This window comes from Nesoenas mayeri, assembly GCF_963082525.1.
Source record: "Nesoenas mayeri genome assembly, chromosome: 1".
NCBI classification, from domain to species: domain Eukaryota; kingdom Metazoa; phylum Chordata; class Aves; order Columbiformes; family Columbidae; genus Nesoenas; species Nesoenas mayeri.
In genome coordinates this window covers 49,750,592-49,766,946 of record NC_137541.1, presented here as the reverse complement: position 1 = coordinate 49,766,946, position 16,355 = coordinate 49,750,592, and the positions used below count along the sequence as shown (strand labels likewise).

Below are 16,355 nucleotides of genomic sequence, written 5' to 3'. Positions count from 1 at the left end.
ATATCATAACGTGGATGTTGAAATAGAGATTTGTAAGACTAGATAAAGATTAAAAGGGATTTCTTACACAGCTGCATTCTTTTGGAGAGAAAGGACTGAAATATGCTTCAAGTAATTGAAATGTAAACATTTCAAATTGATGGCAGACTTTTATTACTCTCCAAGATAAAGCCTTCCTGGAGTATTAAAATAGATATTTTTTTTTATTATATCCAAGCTTCAAAAGTGCCTTTAAGAGGCACAAACAACTTGCAGCATAATGAAGGCTACAAAATACTCACCCAAGACCCTTCCTAATCTACCTACCTTTCAGTACTGCTCTTATACTTTGTTTTCAGATCAGGGAAGGAAACAGTATCACAGCTCTCTGACTGGAAGGAAAAAAAGAAATTCTCATTCATGTCTGAAAAAGAAGCAAAAATTTCAGAAGAATGGTATGTTAAGCTATTTTGCTAACAGTGACTTCCAGGAATAGGTACAGTATAGTTGGCTGTTGTTCCTTGCTTTTTTTAACTTTCACCTTTCATTAATCTGTTTTTGACCAAAGTGAAAATTATTGTAATTACTTTTCCAAGCATCTGGGAGACCAGATTAATAAGCTATGATAAGATAAGCATTGTAGCTATCTGTGTAATTTAGAAAGTTTCATACCATGCATAAGTAGTACTATACACTTGTATTCTTTTTGAAAATACATTATACAAAATTATGCAGCTGGTATAATGTAGTATATGTGAATTGTTTAGTAAGTTATTCTTTTCCCCTAGGGGTTTTAAGGATATTTCTACCGCACAGCTAATGCTGAAGAGGGCCCATAAAATGAAGCCCAAAAAATATAGTAATAAAAGTATAGGTAAGTCAACATTTTTAAAATGGTTTCATTGATGTAATGTTTCTAATCTTAAATCCCAAAATAGTGTCTCTGTTAAAAAGTTTGCTTGCACAACAGTAAACATTCATTTGAACGAACGTAGAGTGTGATTCAGTAAAAATAACTCAGTTTAAATGTCTGTAAATGAATCAATTTGTTCCAGGGATAAAATATTCAGATTTATAAAAACATTCAACTGTTTTTTGAAGTTGAATATGACATCTATGTTAAACAGACATTTTGGTGGGGTTTTTTTCATGTATCTCTTTTTCTAGAGGTGAAATTTATATTTCTGCATTTTGTACATCTTGTATTTTTCTCTTGAGGGAATCTCGGGCTAACATTATTGACTTATGCGAGAACTATTTATGAAAATGACAACTTAATATATATGAAATTAAATCATATTTTCTGTATTAAAAATTCACTGTGGACTTGGGGGTGGGGGAAGGGGAGAGAGAGAAGCATGTAATCAACAACTGAAGCATTATTGTTATGGAAAGGAGTAAAAATTAATAAGAAGCTAAAGTGATTGTATTTAAATATTGATAGCTTCCCATGATGCCCTACCACATTACCTAAAAAGAAAAAAAAAAAAGTAGTAAGTATCTGTTATGCAGCAATGTTTCTACATATGTTCCATTTGGTGGCCTCTGTATCATTTTTTAATGAATAGAGCTTATTAGGTTATATCATATTTTCTCCATGTGCTCTTTGGTTTATGTTAGTAGTAATTAATCTAGTCATAAATGTCTGATTTGTCTGATTGAGCGTATCAAATTTGCTATCCTATTTTTGTTGTAGCTCTAATGGATTTTTTGATATGTTTACATTCACTTTGTTCAGATTATTCAATATGGTATATGGGTGTTGACCTTTTAATGTATCACTTGGAATATTTACAAAGTATATTAGTTTTTCAAAAATTAAATAATAGTTTTGGGCAATGTTTTTGTAGGTTCAAATTTCCTCTTCTTGACACTACTTTGTATAAGAATTTTTTATCATTCTAACTATTGCATCAAGCACAAAAATAACCTATATATATAATTTTCCTGTATAGAGTTCTCTGACAGTCATTAAAATAACTTTTTTTTTTTTTAGATAAACAGAAAACATAATTTCCAGAACTAATAGATATGACTGAAAATATTGCACACTTGATCTCTTTTCAGTAAAAAGATTTACCAACCAACTACCCTTTCTCAAACAGCACACTGACAAAGTCAGTCCTTTTGGTCACTAAGGACCAAATAGACATTATCAATTAAAACAAGTTTTTTTACCTTAAACTCATGCTAAAACTCAGCTGTTGCACTATAAAAATAATCCTGATGGAAGATTCCTCATGTGAGAAGAATCTCCATGTATGTGGTTGTGTTTTACATCAGCCACCTCTGAAGTGGTGAGAGCAACTTAGGATCTTGTTGAGGGTCTGGTTGAACAGAGAGACTTTACAGGATTTAAGAGTGGATATACCTTATCGTGAGGCTTGCCAGCTCCAGATCAGGAAACTGCAACCAGATCCATTAGGCTGCCAGTACGTTTCTTGGATCTCTGTGCGGTACAGCTCATGCTAGAATACTTACAGAATACTTTATCTCTTACTAGAGAAAGAAAGAGACAGAGTTCACGATCTTGGGCCACTGCTGTGAGTTTAACCCTACCGAAGCAGGAATGCCATAAGAAACCTTATTCCTTCGAATATTTTAAAGCAGATTGAAATTCATCTGAATGTAGTTGTCAGCATTATCTTTTTATGTTTCCAGACAAATTAGCATCCTATCACCTTCATCTCCTCTGAAATGACCTTCATCCATCTTCTACTTACTGAACCTGCGTATGAAATCTTGCAGCATTTATTTTTAGCATTATTTCTGTTCTTTCTTTTGAATTTCCAGGTCCTCAGTGTTATAATTATAAATATTTCCATTTAACTTTCTGATTTAAGAGAACTGAAGGTATGCTAACTACAATAAAATAATTCTGTTAGTGATACAGATTTCTAACCACTAGAAAATAAGCAGCCAGCATCCACTTAGAAGTGTGGAATATAAGGTGTAAAAAAGCAATTTTCCATGTTATATCAATTTCCTGTTACATATTTAACTTAAGAGTAGAATTTTAAGTTCTGACAAAAAACAAAGCAAAGCAACAAGATCTAAAGGTTCTAGATACAAATAAGTTAGAAGCTATTAACAAATAATACACTGCTAAAGTTTCAGGATCATTCCAAACATCTTTTACGTGCCACTGAGGTCTGTCTGTGATAACAATCTCATTAGTTGCAGCACTGATGGCATTTTGTAGGAACAAATGGCCTGTCAGATTAGGCTTTCTGCTTCTATATGCTATCAAACTCCTTTATCTTAGGCCTGAGATTCACAAATGCAAGGTGTTAAATCAATCTCCATTCTGTGTGTTTTACAATTGCTCTTTAATATAATCAGGACGTCTACTGGATTGGAACTTGGATTGGACAGTCATGAACAGCTTCATTCTTAACATCCTTTTAATTCTCCATCTAAAATGTTTGTCTTCAAGTGCGATAGTGATGGGATTCATCTGGTTAATTACTGAAGTCCACATCTGAGTTAGTCATCTGCATTCCTTTATGGAAACAAATAGCCACCTTAAATGCTATTAATTTCCTCCTAAAACATAATTCAAAAACAGGCTACTTGACTCTCACTGTAAAAGCACTTATAGTTCTCCATTGCCTAGACACAAAACCTAGATTGACTGGCTGAAGCACAGAGTTAAACTGTAGGTATGTAGAAGTAACTGAGAAGTATCTTACCTCATGTGTCTGGCCACATACCTTCTCAGTAGTGAAAAAAATATGGAAAATACTAGCAAGTGCACTGAATCCTGTGGTTTGTATTACAAGGAAGAGATTAAAGTAACATAACCTTGTAATAAGGAATGATTCAGACAATGCTTATTTTGCAGTAGACCAGTCCCACCAACTTAATGCCTTAAGGCCTGTTCTGCCTTAATCCACTACAGTTATGTATGCTTGTTTACGTATTTAAATAAAGTTGTGGGCTGTATTTTAACGATACTGAATGTGAGCTACGTCTGCTTCAACTATTTTTACTGTACAGTAAGATAATACAAAAACTGTGGGCAAGAAAACAGAAGTTTTGCAGCCAAGTAAAACTGGCATAATGTCAGAAATATTCCTGTTTATCATGCGTGCATAAAATTCTATAGAAATTCTAATTAAAAAACTAAGTACAGCAGACATTAATGCACCTCACTGTGCTTAAAAATTAAGTGCCTATGACTCATAACAATCCTAGCTTCCTAAAGATGTCTTGGCACAACAGTACAGAATTTCTTGCTTAACTTTGATTTTCCTTGATTCTGTGGATTTTATTTTAGCCTCTGAAAGTTAACTTATTTTTCTTTTAAGATGGCTAGAAGCCTTGTCTTGCTTTCAGCTTGTCTCTCCTACACTGCTCTATTACTTCTTGTTTAACCATTTCATCTCCAAAGGAAAACTGTCTGTGACTGGCAGCATGAGATGGAAAATCTTGTTGCCACATAGGTAGAAAACCAAGAAAAAGTAAAAAGCAGCTGGAGTGGGCTTTGAATCCTAGAACCAGAGCACAATGATAAAAGTATTTCCTAGACATCAGCAAATATTTTTAGTTCCAGTTTAGAATTTAAGGCAGCAATGTAATACTAATTAAAAACAAACAAACAAACAAAGCAGAGAACATAAAATACTCAGCCCACCTCCCTCCAAACCCACAACCCCAGAACAGATGATCTGACTGTGCAACATTGATCTGTTGAATTAACAACAATCAGAATAAGTATCTGGGGGATATTATTATTCCTTGTTACGCATTACGTAAATGACCATTGATCTATATTTTCTTAGTAGCAGAAAGCAAGCTACTTTTTTTGTTGTGTATTCCATGCCACAGTATCATCTGGAAACTCCAACCATGGATGAGTTGGGGTTCTAATTGCTGTTCAATTATGGGAGAAACTGTGGTCTTTCTTCCAAATGAATTTACAAATTGAATTATCTTATAGATAAGCATCTGTCACTGTGTGCTACTTTGATTTATCAGCTCTTTAAAGTTGGCACAGATATGTTTATATTTTTCTAATTACAGATATTGCACAACAAAAATGAAAGACAAGCATTTAATTTTTTTCAGTTTCACATATTATCAAGAAGTTGTTTAGCAAATGTGCTGCTGGATCAGGCAGAAACTATTCCTTCCATATTGTTTCTATAACATTTATTGTGTTTGTCCAACTTATCTTCTATATTTGGAGTCAGCCAAGCAATGTGCATTAAATTACTTCTCTGGCACAGATCTTTGTCTAATAAGCCACATTTAAATGAGTATGCCAGAATCCAGGAAGATATTTGTATCATTTTGAACTATTGGACTCTTTCACAGTTCTCTGTGTGAAATCTGAAACATTTGATTGCTTGTCATCAAAGCATACATGCAGTTCATTTCCCTAGCTCACTTAGAGACTGAAAAGCACTAGTATTATAAAATAATCTGTGTAATATTGCCTACATTTGGGACTATATAAAGAAAAGGACTCATTTTTAATAACAAAAGAGCTGTAGGCAATGGTTGAGGTGATCCAGGTAGGTACAAATTCAACTAGTCTGGCACTGTGTTAAATCCCGGTAGATTATTTAAGTTATTTTGCAAAGACTCAAAGATAAATCTTCTGATAGAACTCGCTTAGAAGAACAATTTCCATCATTTCCCTCTCTTCCCTGCTCATGGACATTCTTTATTGCTGATAACTTTGTGCATAAATAAATGTTTGAAAAATCTAGGTTGGCACTAATAATTTAATGTGACTTCACCTGGAAGTCCTTGACATAGTTTAACGTTGGACTGGTTGGAGTTTTTATAGAATTGGATGGGAGGTTGGATTAAGGAAAGGTGACATTTTAAAAACGTTTTGGAACAATTTGAATAGACCCACATACGAAAAAGGTGTGTTATTTCAGGAATTATTTTAAGTTAATAAAAAATCACATTTTGTCTTAAGATATTTTAATCAATTTTGTCACTTTGTCTTTGGTCTTCTATTAAAGAAAGACACTGTTTTGTAACTAGCATAAAGTTAGAAGTCTTTTTATCAACACTGTTTGGATCAACACTGTATGCTGGATGTTGGCAAAATTGCAATAGAAAAAATATTCTGTACGTTTTTATCTGTGTATAGCACTCCTGTGACTATGTATCTTACAAGTATAGAAAACACAATAATAATTCATACTTACAATATTTTTATATCATCTATTATTTAAAATTTCAGAGAGAAATTTTTAAATATAATATATTACTATTTCAAGACATTTTATCACAAATCTTACTGTCATCTACTGCCCCAAACATTTGCTACTCTGAAGAACACTAGGTTGCTCCGATTTTATTTTTGAATTGGGAGGTCAAAATAGGCTTACTTTATCCGTCTCTGCAAAGTGAAAATACCTACAAACCGGTTTGTGAATAAAGTGAACCCATTGTCAGAATCATTCTAATAATCAAACCTTTAAAACTAATTGAGCTAATCATTTATTGTGCTTCTTGGGTCATTTAATTGAATTTATAATTAGTAAAACTGAGTTAAAATTACATTAAATCTGACATCCTCTGAGTTATTCTGGAAGCTATAATCGTCATAGAACAAGATGAGAGAGGTTCTTCCAGTCAATTTGAGATAACCAAGTGTAAGGTATTGCTGATTCTGCCTTCAGAAGAGGGCATGGCCTAAATTACTTCCATCCATATTTTCCATGATTCCATCATTAGTCAAGTTTGCTGCTTTGTGTGAAGGTAGCGCCATTAAGAACATTCAAATGCTGCTGCAATGTGGGCTGACCAAGAACACCATAACATTTTGACAATGTTTTGTCAATGCGTTATCTCTTATCGTATCCACACCCCATTAAAGATCTTCTCCAGGCTTATAAGGCGAAGGTACAGTATGTCAGCATCATCTTGCTTGTGTCAAGCATTCTCTGAGGAAAAGTGGAGCTAATAGGATCCCTTTATGTTCCATTAGTTTGTACCTGAAGCATCTACTGCAAATATAGAGACCTAGAAAAAAAAACAAAAAACAAACAAACCAACAAACAAACCCACCACACACACATAAAACCCCAAAACACTGACTTAACAAGGCATTCTGATCCTTTTTTTTCTGTACATAAGGAAACAAACAAAAAAAAATAAGGTACTTTTTTACTGCAGTATTATATAATAGATGCTCTTATAAACTCATTGAATAAACACCAGCAGGGTCATGTAACAAGCTCAAAATGAAGCAGCAGATATAAATAGTCACATAAACTTTCTCTGTCTGAATGTTCTTTGAGTCTTTCCATGTCTTCTGTTTTCCTGCTCTATCTGTTCTGGCACTGTCTCATATTCATTTTTGCTACATTTGCATTCTTTGTGAAAAGTAGAACTTTTCCTTGTCATATATACTTTCTTGCTAAGTTATATAGCTGTTTTCCCTCTTTTTTCTTATTAATTTCTACCCTTTTCTGATAGCTTACAGTCACCTTTGTAGACAAACCTCTTCTGCCTTGTTGTTTCTCAGATAGTCCTGAGAGTGCATTTGTCTGGTTGTGCTATTGTTTTCTTCTTTTAACCATGTGAAATATACTTCTTTGATTTTTCCTTTGGTTTTCTGTTATTCATGTTATCATACTCAGTGTTGTATCTGCAAAACCTTATACTTTTGCTGATCACTGTGTGTCTTCTTTTCTCTTTACATTCTTCTCAGTCCTTTTTTTTTCTTCTTTTAATAACTTTCTGATTTATTCTTTCTAACCCACTGTTTCCTTTAAACTCATACTTTCCTCCTGTGCCAAGCAAATAATTCTTCCTCCACATAAGAAATAATGCAAGAAAATCACCTTTCCTGATTTGAGTGAGTTTGCATTAGTTTAGATTTTGTTAATTAAACTTTGTTTTTTTCCAGTCTAGAAACAGGTATGATCTAGATTTATAAACAATTCTGTGCTCATCTTTGCTTCTTTGCAAAGATTTCAAAATAACTGTTATGAAACTAATCAAGATTTCATACTGTGGCATATAGATGAATCTATAGACTTCAGGAGTACTTTTAATTTCAATAAGGATGACACAAGGATGTGCAAGTTCAGCCTCAAAAAATAAACTGCCTCCTGTTAACATTTTTAGGTATAAATGACTTTATTTAGACAACTGAATAATTCTGAACCAAAGCTTTTAGAAGCAGTGTTTGCCATAAATTTTGTTAATATTTCTGCTTTAATTTCAAGCTTTTAAACCAGAGTTTTAAAATATTTTGTGCAAATATATGCTTCAGAATTTGTTTTTATTATAATTTGGAGATGAGCTAGCTAAAAGATCAACAGTGTTAAAACCCTGCAAAATAGTGCCTTTGATTCTCAGTTACACATATATTTACGTTGCTTTATTTTAGAAAGTGTAATCCTTTGTGAATATAAATCCAACTTTTAAAGGTATTTTCATTTATTAAGTGGCTAAAAGGTGAAAAGCTGCTTGAAGGAATGAATGAGCCAGGTCAGACCTTTGATTTTAACTTATTCTTGTCATCTAGACCCAGCTGTGCGCCTGGCGTTGTTCAAAAACAATGAAAATAAACATCTCCATGTGAAACCACCAAGGAAGACACAGCCTGTAAATGCTGGTTACTTTGAAGGTATGTACAAGTATTTCACTTTATCTCTATGCATATATGCGTGTGTATCTTGTAACGTCTTCTAAGCAAGCCTACTTGAAATGTAAAACAATATGCACAAATAGAAGGCAGGAATTTAAGGCCCTTATCTGTTCGTGGATATCTCAAGTTACACCAGTGAAACATTTCAACTTCAATTAATTGGGGAGGGCATGGGGTGCTGCTAGAGATTAATTCATAATTAACTGGTACCTAATTTATTTATTTTTTATCAAATCTTCATCATACAACACATTAAAACATGTAACAGAGGTATAGAATACAATGCATTAGAATAAAATTTTATAAATGAAATATCACTTCAAATTCTTCATCTCATTGTAACCTTTTCTCAAGCTAGTCATTAATTCCTGAGAATTGTTAATATGTTTTTCGGAATCTACTTTCATAAATATTCCCTAAAAACCCACCATTTGACAGAAAACAAGAAAATAATCTTCAGCATGTAAATATAAAATTGGCTTTCCAAAAAAGCATTTAAATACTGATGTAGCTGTTTTACTGTTGAAATTGATGCTAAAACTCCTTGGTTTCAATACTATCAGAATAAGGTCAAGTCTATTTAAAATATTCTAGTGGTAAGAAACTGAGGATCTCCTGAGGCATTGTTTTCAGATTGTTTTGATTCCTTCTGCAACTCAGTAGCTTGCTCAGAATGTTTTCACCTCTGTCTTTTTATCTGTTTTCAAGACATACCCAAATGCTATCTGATTTATTCGCAATCACACAAAGTAAAATTAAAAATAAGAATATTATATTAACATTCACTGAATGGGGATAGAAATTAGAACCTGAGACAGGTGTGCAATCAATCTGAGTATATGTGAACTGCAATTCAGTCAATTAACCTTGTTGTATGAAAGTCCAGATTTGCCTCGTATTCATAAGCCCATGCTCAGATTTGGTTGGAAACAATTCTTAGTGAATTCTAAAGAGAAAAAAATGTTTGTGCCATTATATGCCTTGGATGCAGGCATTAATTTACCTAGAATATAGAGTTTCTGTGTATGCTGTGCCCGATTTTCCTTTCCCAGTGTCTTATATGTGTTCCCATGGATGTGTCATATACTGAAGAAATAGGACATGCAGACTGCCTGCAAAATACTGGATGCCAAAAGCCTACAAGCAGTAGTGTGAATGTTCATAACCCAGTCAAAGAGATCAGCTTGATCCCAGGCTCGGTACCCTAAAGTCAGTGTAGGTTTAGCCTAGCTTTACTGCTACCAATTTGTTTGTTCCTGCCTGCAGACATTTATCTTTTCCAGCCTGGTATTTTGGAAAACAAATGTACATATCTTAAATACTGCTGAAATTGGTTTTAAATACATGGAGAGAAGGCATCGTAGCAGATTAGATGTCAAAAGGCAAGCACCCAGTGGCACTCTTGTTTATCTTTCATGCCAAGGACCACTGTACTCCTTTGGCCAGATAATAAACTGAGGGGTTTTTTTCAGCAATTGGCTACTTAAATGCAATCTGCTGAGACTTCAAGAAGAGGAGCAATAATCTTCTGCTTGACCAGAACATTAAGATGTCCTTCTACCTGAGGCATTGCTACTTCAGGTGGTATGGCCAGAAAACACTAGGGTGTGCATTAGAACCCGGAGTGCAGCACAGAGCATTTATTTACATGTATGTGGGATACCGTCAGACAGAACTAAGAGTTTCTAAATTTAGAATTTGGTAACTCTTCATGGGTTATCTACTACAAAGCAAAGCACTTGCATGATAACTTCACAGAGTTATCAGTCATTTCTTCCCTCACTCATAGAAAAGCTTGTTTCCCATTTCCCCTCTCTCACCTTTTGACCATTTCTTCCTCTTTTGCCTGGAATCGATTTCTGTGGGTCTGTTCTGCAGTGGGAGTTCTTTCTTTAACAAGAAGGTGGAATGTTTTCACTCTGTATCCATAAATCTTGTAGACACTGTATTTTAAGTCAAGAGAGAACACAGACTAGTCCGTTGCATGGTGGAAATAAACTTCCTCCATTCAAGCCCTTTTGCGTTCACAGACTGCTAGTCAGTGCTCTGGTAGAAAATTTCAACTCCTATCCATCTCCTTCATAAACCACTAAATAAATCTACCCCACACACACATTCTAAATATTCCTGCTTTATTTCTTTAAATTGGGAAATGGAGGGAGAAACCATAGCATCAACAGCAAGAACACATGTGTTATCTGTTAAATAACAGAATCGCTACTTTTGAAAGGGGATGCCCTCGGAAGTGAAACAATTAGAACTGTTTTAGATTTTCAAACTGGAACACATCATGGCAGTGAATACAGAAGAGGTAATCTGGTTAAAATGTATGATGAATATCTTTTATCTTCATTGTGTCTTTAGTTTCTGTTTAAAAATACAAATAAGACAAAAAGGAAAAAAATATGAGGTATAAAAATGAAGAGCGAAAAGGAATTAGCTTAATATCTGATGATTGTGTGTTTCTTAGATAAAGGTTATATTTTGTCATAATTTGCCTTCTCATCTAAGCTACTGCGTCATACCAACAGTGTTGTATCATGCAATGTCTGTAAAGGAATACCTAAACATAGTGAGTACACAGTGTTAATGCAATCCTGTTACAAAAGCTGTGATAAGCTGATATGCAAAATGTTCAAATCCATTTTTCAAAACTTATACATAACTTTAATCTCATAGGACAATTCGCAAATCTCTGGTTTGACATACATATTATAGGAAAGTATATTTCCAAAACTTGAATGACATCATATTTTTTTCTGAAATTTTAGAAGAGTCATCATACTTTACTCACTGATGTTAGAAAAATCCCCGCAAGGGACCATTGTTTCACGTTTATATTACAATAGCACACAGAAGTTAGCCAGAGACAAACACTTTTTTATTACATGCTTCATCAACAGCATGAGGAAACTTTCCAGTAGACAAGAACCTACCTCTTTAAAACACAAGCAACATGTGAAGGAGGGACAAACCATGGGAGTATAATTAAATGTGTGTTAATGTATGTGCGTGTGTCTATATATGTGTATGTGCCAACACATATGCGTACAACACGTGTGTATACACACACAAATATATATGCATGTATCGAGAGTATAAGTAGGTATAGGAATTTAATGAGCATATCACTTATTTTTTTTATGTATATATTTTGGAAGGAAAGTCAATTCTAAACTGGTGTAATTTGTAGTACCAATATGTATTTTGTAATCCAAGTACTTTCTGTCTAGATGCTGTTTCAGTTTATTTGGAATTATTTTAATGTATGTGGTTATTGCATAACACAGATTCATTGAAACTATTATTGAAATAAATAATATTTTTGCTTCATAATTATATATTGTGACTATAACTTTAGAAGGTTGTGCAGTAAATGACAGAATATGCAAGTGTAAATATGTGTTTGCTGCTTCTCTTAAGAAACTATAGCCTGATCGAAAACCTGAAGACAGAGGAAAGCCTGACTTAATGTACTTACACTTCTGATTATTTCCTGGACATTTCTTGGGATTATGTATATTACAGTGTTTTTTGGTGTGATAGGGTTATGCTTCCAGCATGGTTGTTGAATTTCAGTTAGTGCTAGTTAGTCAACAAACAAAATATGTCTGCTTACTGTTTTAATGAACATTCTTGGAGAGTTTTCTGTGTTTTGTAGATCGTGACATTTCAAAGATCTCAAAATTTTGGAAATATTATAAGGAACACAGATAATTTTCATTGTTTCCTATTTTCAGCAAAGCATATTTTTAGAAGCTTTATGACTGCTTCTCCTCTTGTCTGGAGGCTATTTCAGTTGTTGATTTAGCGTAAAATAGTCTTGATCATTTTGGATAGAGTAGATCAGGAAGTGAAGAAGAATCTATCCTTGATTCCTTCTTTTTTGAGAAGTTCCAGTTAGTCCTGGCCTCACATCTAACAGATTATCTCTGCCAGCTGTGGGTCTGTAATTACAGGGTCTGTAATTTCATTTGCACAGAGGAAGGATACCTGCTTTCCCAACCAGGTACTGGTACGGCAGCTCAAAAGTAAAGAAGGAGCCCTGAGGCCTAGCACAATGTTTTGCTACAAGCTTTGGGAACAGTATATGTCTTTCATGGTCCTCTTTTATCCATCTGCCACAACAATTTTAGTGGGTTATCCAAATAATTTTTGTTCACTGGAATGAGATAGATTCCAATCTGTACAGCAAGTTGAGAGAATGCAGTACGTCAGCTGAGAGTCCAATCAAATAATCCAAGTATTATTTGGGTATGATTCACTAAATTTATCAAAATATGATAGACTAGGATCTAATTAATTATATAGACTAGGTGATTTATTGGCATATATAGTCTATTAATTTTTAGTTGTATCCATATCTATATCCGTTGGTGGCACATCTAAACCATACCCTTTAAAGAACTGGAAACAATACAACTTGACTTCACTCAGGAATGTTCACAGTGACCAATGCCAGGAACCTTAACTATATTAAAAATGCATTGGACTACGTTGTCAAGATATGTTTGCTGTAGTTTGGGAACATATAGTTCTAATTGGCTGTACTGTATTTCCTGTCGTTTTATGCTCATTGGTGACTAAAGAAAATGTAATGGGTATAATGTTAAGACAGATTTCAGCAATACGAATTTGATAACGAACATATTATGCTTTCTCAGGTGGCTTTTGATTATGGAAATATTTATTAATTTCTCTTTAAATTGTCCATAGAAATAACATTTATTTTTCATATTGGAACAAGAATAAGAGGTAAAATGATCTTGTCATTATGTCATATGACTGGAGGATAAATATCAAGTATCTCTTTAAAGTTGTCCGTTTTCCAGCTTTCTGATAGTTCACAATGATGAAACTCCTTGTAGTCTCAGAAGAAAAATGTTGCAAAACATTCTTATAGATTATTATTCCTACTGCTAATTAAAAACATGAACTTGAGACTTTGGAAAGTGGTAATTTAAAGTTAATAATGTGAGCTCATTAAAATATTGTTACATAATGATCAAGATAGTTTCTTAGGTTTTCTGTGTTAGGAAATGTGAATACATTGAAGAAAAAAATATATATAGTAATTAAATAGACTTTTTGTTGATTTGAATCACTTGATGCTTTTAAATATCTGCATGAGAGTTAAGACAAGGTACTGAAAATAGAGTGCTAATATTAATATTTTTCTGTACTTTCAATATTTTTTAGTTTATTACTTTAAAGCATTTAAAAAGACATTGAACTATAGCTAATACTTTGTGCTAGCTGATTTCCTCTTTTACAAATTAGCTATTTTAAATGGAAAAATATATGTGGCATCAGCTCCTAGGAAGCATATTTTTTGTGAGCATCCATTTCTAAATAAAGTCATTTTTTATTGAGCAGTAGTCTGAAAAGGACTAATAACCACATTCTAAATCTGGCCTTGCTGCAATTCTACTAGCTGAATTGCCATGTTTACAGTAAAATGCAATTATTACGTATCTCCCAGGCTTTAAGTTTGTATGCCACATTAGGGATGCAGTTTCTAAACCATACATAACTGACAAAGATGACAGAATAATGCACTTCTAGGGAATGTAAAATCGTACCTGAAATGTGATGAAAATACATTACAGAAACCTGTAGTGTGGGGGGGAAGCTCTCTTTTAAAATCAGAATTCTATGACTTTGTTTCTTATTATTTAGTTTGAGCTCACAAAACAGAACTCTCACATTGAAATATTTTCTCATTTTAAGGAATTAATGGCTCTCCACCAGCCCTTTAACATGTAAAATGAGTAGGTTACTTGTGTCCAGTACATCCAAAAAGAGCCAGGATAAAATAAACATAAGGAGTTGGATATCTTGGAAAAAATCTGTCATGGGTTTGGGTTAATCATCTCCAGAAGAAATTCAACTTGATGCCTGAAATGTAAGACTTCTTGGAGAAAGCAGTAAAGCCTGAGGCAGTGTTGATCTGAAGGAGTGCTCTCCATGGGTCAGAGCTGCTCTGCTGGCAGAGTGCAAACCCAGTTCACAACAGCGGTGTGCGGAAAAGTTGTAAAAGACTGCAGGGGCCTTACAGTGCACGCACTCAAGCTTCAGTTACATAGTTCTAGTGGCCCAGTTTCTTATTATAAAATAAAAGTAAAAAATAAAATCTGTGCCTAATTTTCTAACCTCCTGTCCATCAATGATACTGTAGGATTTTTTCAGTATTTGTGGAATGAAGCAATCCTGAAATTATGGTATATGTTTAAAAATAAATGTGTAAAACAACATTTCTGTGCATTTATGCAGTGAATATTTATAAATTATCTAGACATTTGGCACTTTTAGTAATATTCTTTCTTTTCACCTTAAAAAGAAAAAAAAAAAAAAAAAGTGATTTTCTGTTTGCCTAACGATCCCAAACAGGAGGTGTTTGCCATAGGTACATGCAAAATTAATATTATGGATTATCACTGTGTTTCTAGTCTTTAGAGTTTCTGTATTCACATTTTGACCACATATTTCACCTGCCTGTGTATTATCTTTGTTCATATATCCACTGTTTTGTGGACTGTTGTAGTTGGTGGTAGTATCAGGACTTCATGAGTGCATCAGACTTAAACGTGGTCTCTGAGCTACCAAAATTCCAAAACTTGGAATATCTATCGACTGTGCTTCCACAGCATAGTGGTTTACCAGTCTTTTACCTAAAAGGAACTTTGTGTAAGAACAACAACAACAAAAAGTCTTAATGTTTTTTGCTAATAACTACTGAAGGATGACTTCAGTGGGAAAGAGATTTCACCCAAAATGTCATCACATGTTGAGAATTAGTGTCTCTCATTGTTGAATAAGGTAACAAAATAGTTCAGATAGTTTTATTTACACCTTCTGAGATTCTACATCTCTTGTTTCACCTTTCCTTGACATTCATGTCCAAAAGCCAGGTGGTGTAGATATCTGCATTTCAACCAACATATACATAAACTAGTTTACTCCACGTTCACAGCTTTTAATACTACATAAGGCAATCATTTTGGATGAATAGACCCCTGAGTACCGAAGCATTTCAAATCCTTTTTCGTTTGACCATTCAGTGACCTGATAACTATTTCCTGTCCCTAAGTAAGGTTGTGACCCAGGTCTTAGAGTGCAAAAGACAGATAATTTTAGCAACAAGTTAAATCCAAATGGATTTGGTTGGAGGGGGTAAAGGAGAATAGATTTGGCTAAATTCCTCTGAAATAAAGTGTTGCAGCACTTGGGTTTAGTAAGTCTAGTTAAAACTAATTATTGAATTTGTTGCCCTCTGTTTGGATGCCTGGGGACTGTAGTCAGCATTGGGGTGGTTTGTTTGTTTGTTTTGCTTTTACTGAACAATGCCCAATACTCTTTTTACACTTCAAAAAACCAATTCCTGATGAAGGGGTCATTGAAAGTGCATTTTCAGATATATTCTAAGCATTTTCCAAACTGAGTATTTCAATCATTAAAATCACATTGGTATGCAAATGCTATTTTAACGTAGGCCACAGAAAGTGTATAGTCTGTATCATTAATCTATTTCAGAAATGTTCATCTTGAAAAAGAATTTCCATTTGGTATGGGTAAATGAACAAGGAATAAGTTTCATGTAATATATAAAATAGTATGTATGGAAGACTTAGATGATTTTACAAGCAATTGCAAGTCAAGTAATTGAAATATTTTAATAAAAATGTACAATCATGCAGTGATATCTGTATAACTTCTATGCTGTTATTTCTATGATGTACATCTTCCAACT

At 33.8% G+C, this 16,355-nt stretch overlaps 1 protein-coding gene across 1 annotated transcript in view; it reads left to right on the top strand.

The window, feature by feature from the left end:
• Window positions 1-16,355, top strand: part of LRRIQ1 (leucine rich repeats and IQ motif containing 1) — a gene marked incomplete at both ends in the record, with an annotated part of 106,793 nt that overhangs the window by 55,851 nt on the left and 34,587 nt on the right. Inside the window, 3 exons of the mRNA XM_080342573.1 lie at window positions 339-434; window positions 768-853; window positions 8,483-8,584. Coding sequence (XP_080198699.1) covers window positions 339-434; window positions 768-853; window positions 8,483-8,584 — 284 coding nt within the window. The remainder of the gene's footprint in view (window positions 1-338; window positions 435-767; window positions 854-8,482; window positions 8,585-16,355) is intronic.